Source organism: Trichoplusia ni, chromosome 8 (genome assembly GCF_003590095.1).
Source record: "Trichoplusia ni isolate ovarian cell line Hi5 chromosome 8, tn1, whole genome shotgun sequence".
NCBI classification, from domain to species: Eukaryota; Metazoa; Arthropoda; class Insecta; order Lepidoptera; family Noctuidae; genus Trichoplusia; species Trichoplusia ni.
The window spans coordinates 6,825,191-6,838,062 of NC_039485.1; the positions used below are offsets into that span (position 1 = coordinate 6,825,191).

The 12,872-nt window shown below is 37.5% G+C and overlaps 2 protein-coding genes across 4 annotated transcripts in view; one reads left to right on the forward strand and one right to left on the reverse strand.

Moving 5' to 3' along the window:
• The window catches only part of LOC113496719 (autophagy-related protein 16-1), a 146,675-nt gene that overhangs the window by 108,811 nt on the left and 24,992 nt on the right, over positions 1-12,872 (reverse strand). The window lies entirely within an intron of this gene.
• LOC113496718 overlaps positions 1-12,872 on the forward strand; it is a 51,385-nt gene that overhangs the window by 30,477 nt on the left and 8,036 nt on the right. For both annotated transcript variants that reach the window (XM_026876032.1, XM_026876033.1), the window contains 3 exons: positions 10,353-10,745; positions 11,016-11,176; positions 12,574-12,775. In XM_026876032.1, coding sequence (XP_026731833.1) covers positions 10,360-10,745; positions 11,016-11,176; positions 12,574-12,775 — 749 coding nt within the window. In that variant the 5' untranslated portion in view covers positions 10,353-10,359. The remainder of the gene's footprint in view (positions 1-10,352; positions 10,746-11,015; positions 11,177-12,573; positions 12,776-12,872) is intronic.

Below are 12,872 nucleotides of genomic sequence, written 5' to 3' on the forward strand. Positions count from 1 at the left end.
AACTCTCATTACTGTTAACAGGCAATCCTGGAGTGGCATGCAACTGTACTTCATGATCCGTTTAGATATGATGTCTACTGAAAGACATTCAAAGTTATTGAATGAAAAGAAGTTTACAGAGAGTTCATTGAACTTTTTTAACATTTGAAAATAGTAGTCTCTATTGCTTTTCGGTATCATACTTGTCATAAATTTAAGGTTAAAATTTTAAATTACTATGTAATTTTATACTTCACTATTATTTAATTAACTTCAATAGTTATTTGAGTACACTAAAGAAAGAGTTAAGTTTTATATGTACAGCTTTAAAGTCGTTAACATAAGCTAACATTAAAAACCTACAATTATTTAATCCTTGATATACCTACCCGGTATTTAGACCGCTTTATTGTTCAAATCGCATTTCGAATCACAGTAGCGAATTGATTTTTCTGCTTATCGGCGAATTCGGAGAATTATGGGGAGTGAAAGGGTCGGCTATAAGCGCGGTCGCGGACACAGCAAGTGCTCGTGCGCAACCCAGCACGCTGCCTACCGTTACAATGCACCACTTTGTTGAACGATTGACTACAATCGTTTGATACGACCAACGTAACACAAGGAAAACTAAAAACGCAAGAACATTAACGCATATACGCAAACCACTATAAATATTCTCTGACCAGAGCCCACCATTCACTCCAACGCCCTACTATAAAACAGCGACAAACATGATTGTACCACTTAACACGGGCAGTGAGTATGTCGTTAGTACAGTCCTACTATGTTGTTAAGTAAGAGGACGTGTTCTCGATGCCGGTTGTATGCAGTGCACCCGTCATCGTCTGTCACGGTATGATAGATGGCGGCATAAACTTGTCATATTACCTTGTGTGTTCGGAGAGAAGATATAAAGATGTTTGTCTCAAAGGTCGCCGCGTGTGAGCGTATCGGTAAGTCTCGGGGCTCGGCAGACTTCGGTAGTGTCACTCGGGCGGAGACGCAGCGGCGACGTCGTGACCGACGCGCGTGCGCAGCTCTTGTCATGCGCTACTTATGATTATCATGTCTAGCGCCTGCGTCACGGCACTCCATTGTGTCGTACCCGAGACACGACAGAAGCTTTTTGCTTATTGCAACTTCAGAACTCAAGTAGTACAGACGAAAAATAAGGTTAATTAATAAAAAAACAAAAATAAGATAGCATAAATAAAAAGTGAATCGCCGTTCCATTACAATGGCCGAACAAAAATTAGCAAAAACGTTCATTTCTATCAGTCAACTGCAGTGCAGTACGTTTTTTGCAAGTTATTTCAATTACAGAAAAATTGTTTGGTTGCTTATTTTTAAAAACTCAATTTTGGACCTGCTAAATATTTTCTGAAGTTGCTGAAGTTATTAGGAGGATGTTTCTAATGCCCAGCTACCGATATTTGTGTAATTCCGTTGTGCCCATCTCGTGAACGAAGTGAGTACGTGAAAGAGGAGTGAGCGCCCGCCTCGACCTCCGCGAACGCAATAATTGAGCATAGAAATCAAATTACAGATGATTGATGATGCCGTTACCAGCCGAAGCCGCAATGACGCCTGCCGAGCGGACCGTATCATTTGCGTAATAAGAATTAAAACAAAATATCCAAATAATTGATAATATTAATAGCATATTTATATAAATGAAATAATAAATAAATAATGAAAAATTATAACATAACTAGATGATGCACCTTACCTAGGCAACCCAACTGGCGATACCAGATGTTTCTTGAAATGATTTTCCAGTTAGTACACCTACTAACCTACTTCATACGACAGTTAACAATTAAAGTTATTGGACATAACATCGGGCAATAATGTACAGACTTAGTGAGAGGCAGACGACACCAAGTGACAACTGTTCTCTAACTTTACGAGATAGGCGGCATAAAACCATTTGTGGCAATAAAAGCTCGAACGGCTCACGAGTGTACTACTTTACAACGTGGTTTCAAATATCGATTAACGTACATTTGTGCACTTGCTGGTCATACCAGTTCTTTTAGATCGTACATTGATACAAAAACCAATCGATATACGAACATAATTAAATCAACGAGACACAATATGTTCTAATGGGTATCATAATAGATAATTTACGAGCTACTTTCATGGAATGTGCTTACAAATTTTGTATTTAATGTGATCAACAATAAAAGGTTCCGACGAATAAACGTAGGCGCAATGTGCGCGCTGGGAGTACTCCGCCGCTTCGCCGCTAAAAGGCCCGCAGCGCTGCGGCGATCGAGTCTCGTCTAATATAAACATTTATTGCTTTATTTCATTTGAATGAAAATACAAATCATTTTTTTACGGACCTCGGTTTGCTAGCAAAAACCCGAGAATGCACACTTGGAAATCAATCAAAACCGTATTTCATGCTTTTGTTGTTTTTGGGATCTTCAAGTACCCATAGTAATTGAATAAAATTAATTAAATTTTCACAGGAACAATCATATTACTAGACATCGTTGTTGTTGTATTGTATTGAATTACTGCACATACAATAAGGCAGAATTCATTCTTATTTAAAATTTCTGACCGAAAACATAAAAAAGAAGCGCACTCACTAAACTGTCAGAAAAAAAGTCTAAATCGTAGAAAGATGGGTTGCATAGTTGAATGAGAGGAAGGAATCAAACCGGTTGAGTTGGTGGCAGCAGAACAGGTGCGAATACGGCCATAGCCCTATATGGACGTGACAGGACACAAACCTGTATTAGACGAAATTTACTGACCACCTCCTCGGTTACATAGACGATAAAGTAAGTTTTAATGGCTCAAATCGATAGTATCAAACAGATGAATCGTCTTGTACCGAGTTAAAATAAATTGAATGCAAGCTACAGCGGTTCATGTAAACTTAGGGATATCGCCCACTCAGTGCTCCCGTGTCCAGTCGCCGTCGATCCTTCTCACTAGTCATCGCATCTACAGTCGTAAACGCCTCACAAATAATGATACATCTTGAAGGCAACTAGTAATTTTACGGCAACTTTTATTCTTAATTGTTAAAATTGATTGCTTTTAATTTTGAGCGAGAGTTTTACAGCATAGTATATACATATAACCGATTATGTAACTCTTTGCAATTACGTTTAATTTTATGTACATCGAAAACAATTACTTTTAATTAAAGAAAAGCTTAAAAATAATTACAGAACAGAGAAAGATCTAACGTAACTCAAACACTTCAAACGTGGTGATAATTTAAGTTTTTATTCATATTTATGGTTATTGGGAACGTAAAAATATGTTTCATAAATGTCAGCATTCATCTATTGCTTTGAAAATACTTTAGAAGCTTAGTAATTGCAAACGAGCATGTCTACAATGTACCTGCATAGTTGTAAGCGAAACTGCTGAGTAAATGTATCATTAAGTTATAAAAATAAATGACAATAAAAAAAATGTAAAAACCACCTCGAAAGTAATCAAAGGCAGGAGAAGATGAATGTAATTGCACACAACACCACAAAGGATGATGTGGGCAGAAATAGAAACAAATTGCGATGTCGCAGTCGATAATACAGCTGGTGACCACAGTGCACTCTCGTCTAATAGTCGACATTACAAGGTCGTGTTACTCGCAACATGGCGTCTGAAATAAACTACCGGTAATTACTACGTTTTATTCACCAGTGTTTACATTGAATAAGTAAAGGAAACTTTAGAAAACACGGATGCAACGACTGCACTGCAAACCTACTTCCGAATGCCTCGAAATTATAGGATTTAGACTCTAGCCCCTCATTGGGTTAGCATGATTAATCGCAGAGAAAACTAAGCGGGATTATACGTTTGTTATTTAAGATCGCACGTTTTACACAGTACTGATCATTAGTAGAGTCATTCTCTACACGATCAAATGTTTTTTTCAAACAAAAATTTGTTAGAAAACCATGTAGGTGAGGCGCATGATGTGTATAAATTACACGTATTATACTTTTGATTCGCGTGAGCTTGATATATTGCCTTTCGGATTGCACGTTCTTGCCATTGTTTAAAGCTACTATTGAACTCTTACTCCAGAGTAAAAGTGGGTGTTTGTTGCTCATATTTTACCCAGCAATGTTCATTTTCAGCAATAAACTGAATACAATTGGATAGCTTTTACGATATCTCATCATCACAGGTAATCACACCCGAGTGTAACATTCTAACCACAAAAATACTGAATACTACTGACGTTGGCACCACACCACAACCTTGTAAAACCTTTTCGATGAAAATTTATTACTAAAGTAATTGTATCTATTTATTTAAATAGCCGATACAATCGTTGCAAGACCACGAGTTGTAACGAATAATAAAACGATGCAATTTCCACCTGCCCACTGGAATGTGAAGCCCTGAGCTACATCATGGAAAGTGGTCCAATATTTCAAAATACTTTCAACGAATGTTGTTCGTTCAAACACCTGAAGAATGTTCACGGGCGTCGTAATAATACCCAAAGTTAAAGGAGTCATCTATTTATCCGTGGATGATTTATTTTCACGAAATAAAATAGGATAATAATTTCACCGATTTAATGATCATGTAAAATTATTGTCTTGTGATAAGCTAACGAGCTTTCAAGTCTTGAACCCTGCAACTTTCAGTTCGCGACTTATAGCAGCTTAGTTGCATCTCGTGTCTTAATTGAACAATTATAGAATAAACATTACAGATAAGTGAAGTCACGTAGGCGGTAGGCAAGTTGTGTTTTACTGATCAGGATCGGAGAAATCGAGATTCCCTCATTAATGTAAATGGTTGGAGCAGAGCCACAGCTGGCGCGAGCGCATCAACCCACTAACCTCACGGACGAGGACATCTCAGACATATTTGCGCTACAGAACCCTTACTGCGAGATTCACTCGAACTAGTTTACCTTGCCAAGGTAATGGTTTCTAATGTTTAATTATTATAATGAGAATTGTTCAGCCCGCGCTCGGACGTTCCTCCGTAAGTAATAGGCCAATTATGTGTGCCGTGGCGTCAGTCATACAAAGTTACGCGGATCTTTAGCGGTAACGTTATTCAAATGAAGATGATGTTTAATAGCCTGACATTATAATAGCCGCAACGGCAGACCGGTATGTATTCTGTGCAAAAATTAATATTACAATTTTGATATAGTTCAATCTCATGTGCACAAACTGTTTTCTAGTGCTTAAAAGACAAAACGATTGAAAGAACACGTAAATGGCGCCAGACAGTTTATTTCAGCGTGTATACATAAATATACAGTAGACGCATAATAAAAAATGTTCATTGCTGTCTTCGGCGAGTTAATAAATTTCGCAACCGTGAGTCAGATTATCTGCTAGTTATTCATTTGCCTGCCACGCACGTGTAATCATTAGAGCCTACGTGTTGCCTAAAGGAGTAAAAGTTCTTTGTTAATGATCGCTAGTTTGTCGTTGCGACTAATACAAATGGCGCGTACCATCATTGTTTTTTATTTTTGTCAGGCAGAAATCTTTGCATCCTCTGTAACCAGACGGTAATTTATATCAAGCATTTATTAAGGCTTAGGCGTTTATTTAAAATGATTTATTCTATTTTTACACGAACAATATTTATAAGTAGTACTATCCTAACAAGATTAACTAACTGCAGTTACCTACTGGTTACAATGTAGACTTTTATGGAATGTAATTGTGAGACTGCTCCCAAAATAGACGCGTTTTTATTTTTAGTAAACTTTTCTTTAGTACGATTCTACCATCTGTATGGTATCATAAAATTAGGTTAGGTTTAAAATACGAACATATAAGGTCGTTTATATGACTCGGACTAGCTTCGTTTCATATATAGGCATTGAACAATGAGCGACATTGACGCCTGGCCGACGACTGGCGCCTTCTAAGGGCGGAGTGTCACAATCCTGGCCGTCAGGAGCCGCACATAAGGAAACCGCCACCCCATTAGAGCGAGACACAACAAATTACAATTTCATTCAATGTAAATCTGCGGAACGTTCTCTTAGCGATGCTAATGGCTGAACTTAGACACGCCTAATAGTTTACAGACAAGCGGATTAAGCCGTTCAGCTTCCCCATTGTATTCTGACGGGTACGTCAGTCTATATCGCGCAGCAACGTCGAAGATATATTCAAATAGCTTCTGTAATTAGCTTTAACGGGAGCCTGCTTTTATTACCGCTACATGATAAGGTATGCGAACTGCGTGAAACATATTATGTACTAAGTTGCTTTACCGTGTACGTATTGCAACATAAAATATAACGTTTTCAATTTACGGTTCATAAAACGCTTAAACAAACTGTAGAGAAAATATTATATTGTTCATTAGAGTATTAAAATATTCATAACATTAGCAAGCACTATCACACTGCTCAACAATGTTACCTTACTTTTCCGCTGTCTATAAAATACGTGAACAGATTGCAGAGACAGCAAAACTATTTTCAATCAATGTTAAGAAGAATTTAATAAGTCAGGTACAAAGGGTTACAACGCTGTATCATTTAATAAACCTATTAAAAGCTGCATTCAATCGAAGATAAGATTAACGAGCTAGATAAAATAATTCCTCAGATTAAACATCCAGTAGCCTCAGATCAACGCACCGTGTTTATGCAGATGTGATTACAAATTTATGAAAGTAACAAATTGTAAGTGTAATTCAATTTTAGCATTTATTCCGATGGCTTCTATAAAACGTTGAGTAAAAGCTATCAGAATTTTTATGAACCTAAAATGAAAAGAAGTTGAAACTTGTTCGTTCATTAATATCTTCATTTCATTTCTTTACAAGATGTTCATACACATTCCATTACATACTTCTATGTGTTTTACAGATTTCTAAACGAATACTAGCTAGATTTATCTTATATGCGTAGAAGCCTTCATAGAATCACTAAATATATAATGAACATCAAATGTCTATCTTAATGACAGGATATAAAGATATAATTAATTACAATACGGACGTATTAATGAGCGAGATACTGCAATAATCTTTAGGCATATCAATTAATTATAATCATTAAACGTATGAACAAAAGCAAAAAGTCTAGATACCATTTATGTAGAACCTACTTATACAGCACAGATCGATGCGACAGATTACTTATATAGGCGTATCACTTGTAAAGCGCACAAGAAAACGAAGACGATACCCATAGTGTGCCAACCAGTACTGGTATGGTGAAACGTAAATAGCAGGTTGAAGGCATCCGGCTCATTGAATACGCTGACCCCATCTGATCGGTGCTCCAAGCCCGGCTGAGTGTGCCCGCACATTCGCACTGTCAATGTCCACCGAGATAATTTATCGTCTATACCTATACCTTGTATTTTTATGATGACAACGTTCACATTTACTCAAATTAAAATTGGCAAAAGTTAAAAAAAATAACTTTTTGTTACAAAACCGGTAAGACTCAATGAAATTCTGTATTTTCAAGCAGCTACCAATGTCTGTTGTAATGGTAACGAATCTGTGAGTGGACTGCTTAATTAAACAAAGGTTTAATTGTCTAAGTTATCAAAATCTGACTACTTTCACCAACACCATCTGGACAACATAACCGAGCTTTTACTTTTTATGCCCACTACAAATTAGTTCCAATTCAACTGTTATACAATTGTATTCTTATTATGCTCCAAGGTATTTAAGCGCCTACAAAAAAAGTTTCTGCATACTCTTAAATATCTTTGCGGTTGTATTCGAGTAGTTGTTCTGCTATCGATATCGAACATTTCAAGTCACTCAAAACTCGACCTTATTCTTATATAAGGCGTAAGTTTCTATTTAGAAGTGCACAAACATTAATACGTACTTTCGTTAGGTTATCAAGTAAATAAATACTTACAATTAGCCGTTTGTATTATTTGCGAATGTTTCGTAGTAAGAGGTCGACCTACATGGCGAAAGTTGCGCTCTGCGCTATGCTTCTGGCGCACGACCTCTGTATACGGGTCAACGCGTTAATGTGAGGAACCTCCGCCTTGCTTAATACCAAACCATGTGCTCTGAGATAGATATAAAAACTAGCCGGTAAGCCTTTCTGTATAAAAATGTGAACGGATTCCTGAATATACGTTTTGCAGTAAGCGTTCGTTAAAATTCATAAAAAGGCTAAATAGATACATAAAGACACTAGAAACATGGTTTGATTAATCAAACGTGTAATAAACATTTGTACCTTCTTTGCCTACATTACACAAAAAGCAGCTTTTTTGATTTGTGAAAAAGTTCTAGGATGATACAAACGTAAACAATATGTGGTTATGAAGCATTGAACCGCTTTACGCTATTAGCATGCAATTCCAACTTTCTAGGTTAGCTGGGGGCAAGCAGGAAGGGCGTGGAAACACCAGATGCATGAAACATTCACATCTTAATGAATATACCGAGAAACCATTTCGTGAAATTTATTTATATCCGTAAAGTTGTTTAGAACCGTCGGTAAATAATTGTAATTAATTATTATCCTACTTTCGGAGAATGGCAAGGCGACATTTCACATTTATCTCACCTACTGTAAATAAATTTATGCTCCATCTTTCATGCCGAGTCGAATAGGAATGAGGTGTTATTTTAATTCCAACGATCGGTGCTATGTTTTAAAGTTTAGATTATTTTGTTACGTGTGAAAGCTTTTAACATAAATCGGAATCGATCAAGCCGAACCCGAGGCGACTGAGAAATACCTACAGCTCACCTCGATCGGCACTCCTGTTATTTCACGCTATTGACGCCGACGCCCGTCCCTATTTATTAATACTTTGTTGTTTGAACTTTGCCTGTGAAGACCATGACAAATAACCCTTGACTAGCTTGCGCCCCGTTGTAATGTTTATTCTAGGAAATTGTTAGATACCGAGCACGAAATCATTTTTAACAGTGTCATATCTGATATGATATTTACTTCCAAGTCACGTCTTCAAGTTTCTCGCCTATTTCAATTTTCTTATATATGTGAAAGATCATCTATCATGTTTCATACAGAAAAAAAATACACGGCAATATGACACAGTGAGCGTTTATAGGCGAGTAATTTAATTTTCGTAATGGACGGGCAGATCAAATTACTATCAGGCCGTGAGCGACAGAAGACACGACGCATGAAATGAATTAGGTTTCCTTGGGCGGTATCATTCACCGTGCGTATGCGCAGATCGCACCGCATTCGCAGCACCTTCATAATAATAAAGCTTATAATTACTATTCTATAGTGTAAATTTAAAATGAAACATAAAAAGTATATAAAATTGCAATGATAAATTGAACATTGCCGGTTATTAACGAATATTAATAACTCATTCGATTCTGTTCCCACTATATCGCGATGATGGTTTATTAGTACAAAATTGCTTTGATAGTTGTGTTAAAGACCTCGAAAAGAATAAATCTTCGTAGCTCAAAGAAATTGCATTAAGGAAAATGATTCAAAAATATATTTTTTTTATCTATAGAATTAAAGGATTTGATAAGCTTTTCGTTCTAGACTCTTCATTTTATAATTTATTCAGAATATAAAAATTGCAACCAGATAACATAATGGCCACCCTCGTTAAATCTCAATACAATATAATACACCCGTGAAATCTGCTGTAGCCGAAGTATCCGGTTCTAAAATAAAATAATGTCAAACCAACATTAAAACGAATTCGCAAGCAATAGGAAGTACACAAGTAATTTATAAATGGTGCCATAAACAATTTTTCACACTGCCATGTGAAAGCACGTCAAAAAATTTCTCATGACTCATACGAACCATATTTTTTTTTTCAAAAGGTATTACTAGAATTTATGATTGTGTAATGATACGTCTAACTCGGTTTACTCCATGATGTAGCTACGTGTCTTATGTTACACGGACCGCTGTTGCAAGTTAATTACAATGGGACGGTAATCATTAAGCTAATGCCCTTAGACAGCGAACATAATTGTTTCGCCTTTTATTTTCTCGTGAACATTCATTTCAGCTTGAACGCATTTACGAGTACTGAGATAAAAGTTCTTTAACAATTTCAAAACATAAGATGAATGTTCTGAGAGTTAACTTATTATCTACCTATTTCTAAAAATAAATAACATATATTATCTAGTGGAATTTGTAGATAATATCAGATGTGGCTAAAGGCACAGGGGTTCAGCTGTCGCACTAAGTTCACAAATAGAACACATCCCATCGATGGTTACGGCAAACGATGCTCGATATGGCCGTAAGATATTGAACGATTTACCCCATCTAGGAAGAATGGTTGCGTGCATAGCTGAACGACTTTATATACGATAATTCTAGAGCTTCCCATGCAATTACGTACTTTTAAATTGCCATATAAAGTTTTTTAACCAACACTTTTCTTTTGTTACAGATAACTAATGTTGCCACGGCCCCTCTCAGAGAGCACAATGCGATTGCTACTCAGTATAGTGTTAGTGGCATGCGCCGCTGAAGCTGCAAAAAAGTTCGAAGGGACTTTACGATCAGCGGTTGATGCGCCACCTCAAGATAATCTTGCCATCGAGTCAGGTTCACCGGAGCCAGCCGTTGTGGCTGCCCCTGAAGGCTATCAAAACCCAGGAGCCCCACCGCCTACGGAACCTGCTGCTGAAGAGCCTGAAGAAACGGCTCCAGCAGCTATCCCTGAAACAGCGTCGGGAGGAGTCCCGCCTTCTGCCCCTAGTGGAGCATCGGCCCCATCCGCCCCAGCAAATTCATTAGAAGAATGCGACCCAGAAATGATTGGATTCGAACTTGTCACAGGGTAAGAGAAAACACAAAGATTTCATTTAATAACCCTGTTAAAGCGTCTGCTCCTGACGGAGTAGTGACCGATAATTGCAGCTGCAATTAAGGTAATCGCATTTATGTACCTACACAGCAAGGAGAGTTATCAAGATTTAACTTCACTCGTAAGCTGTCTCGTGAAAGTGTTTTTGCACTAACTTTTCAATCATCGGTTTAAAAAGCTTATCATTTAAAGCAGGCTGTATGAATCATGTAGATTATTAAAATGCAACGTTATCTTTGTCAGGTACGTGTTCTCAGCACCGTCTCACATCTTAGACGACATCCCCGGCACACTTATGTTGACCGACTGCCTTGAGCAGTGCCAGGCCAACGACACTTGTCGCGCTGTCAACTACGAGACTGGACTTTGTGTTCTCTTCAGCTCCGATGCTGACCAATTACCTGGTAAGTACTCACGACATTTATATATAAAAAATCAAAAATAGATCTTTTGACTATACCTATTACCTATCGAAACAAGTAATAAGTACTTTAAAATTCAAAATAATGGATAAAACAACAAACAGTCGCTATCAAACACGCAACAATGAGCGATAAATCACAAGTAGCGTTTTAATAAAGCATTCGACAGATCGGAACAGAGATCACGAATGCGTTTAATGCGCCCAAGTATCACAAAAAAAACGACTAACAATAACGGCACAAACAGATGCGTGTTAGCGTATGGTATAATCGGGACACATAGCAGGTGGCTGTGTAATGGCGCCAGTACGTACTCTCGTTTGACCGACATAGAGGTGTGAGCTCACAAACAAGCGAAGCGTTCAGATTTTTTTGCCGCAACACATCATTTGAATACCAATAACGGCATGACTATGACTATGCCCACTCATCACGCCTTATTGGGAAAAAAATACTCTCACCGCGAAAAGGAAAACATGACCGAGTATATTTAAACATGAGTTAGTAGAACGCGCTTTGACCTCAAATTTATGAATAGAAGTTCTTTGCACAGCACACAATCATTTCAGCTTATAACAAAAAAAGAGCTCACCAATTTCATAGTGTTTATTTTTTGCTTTTGCCATAGTAAAACGAGATAATTACTTTATACAGTAATAAATATTGTACCTTATTGGGACTTTACCCATTAAAAAATACATGCTCACAGATTCAATACAGTAAGGTCGTATTGGATACCACATGCTTTGGAATGTGAAACTGCCTTAGTGTCAAAGACGTCTATAAAAAGCCCACAATAAAAAAAAACTGTAGGACATCTATTTTTTAACCACAATAGCACGACAAGAATGTAGTATGAAACTCAAGTAACTCAATTTAAATTTAATCAACAAACATTGCTATTGAAATCGTTACAAACCAGCGTTCCAGTTTTTTCTCTTTTTGTCTTAAAAAGCTCTATGTAGTCAGTTCATTTATAAAGTAGGCTGATGCTATCGTTAAAAGGAATGTTTAACGAAGGATACCTGTACTTTAATAATAGAGGAAAGGAAATGCCGATTAAGGGTCATATTGAATTAAGCCGTAGTGAAATTGCCGCCAAGCCGTCAGTTCAAGGAACTAAGCGATGAGATCCAATTATGGAAGCACAAATCGCTCCGGTCGACTCGGTGCGGATTTTCGAATTCGCTAAGGTTGAACGCCTCTCCGTCCAGAACACGTGCGTGAGCATGAAGAATTTAATGATGACACGAGCGCCTCTTTTCTCAGATTTCTGGCTTTAGGAGTTAGGTGAGAGTGTGTTAGGTTAGCTAGGTACGACAACACAATCAACAAGAACTTTCATATTATTTCAAAACTAATTCATTGTTTATTTACAGGTGCATTGACAAAGTCACAGTTCCCGGTTTTCACGATCTACGCACAAAAGTCGTGTCTCGGCGTGCGTCCTTGTGAAAGGGCTTGGTGCTTCGATCGTGTGCGCGGCTACCACCTCAAAGGGCATGGCAATAAGACACACGTAGTTGGATCCAGGCAGATGTGCCTTGACCTCTGCCTTGGCGAAAACGAGTTTGTTTGCAGGTTAGTAAAATTAAGCATTAAACAACAATTCAATTTTTAAATGAACTCTCTATGAGATTCCAAAGCTTTTTGTGTCTAATATGTGAACATGATTTTC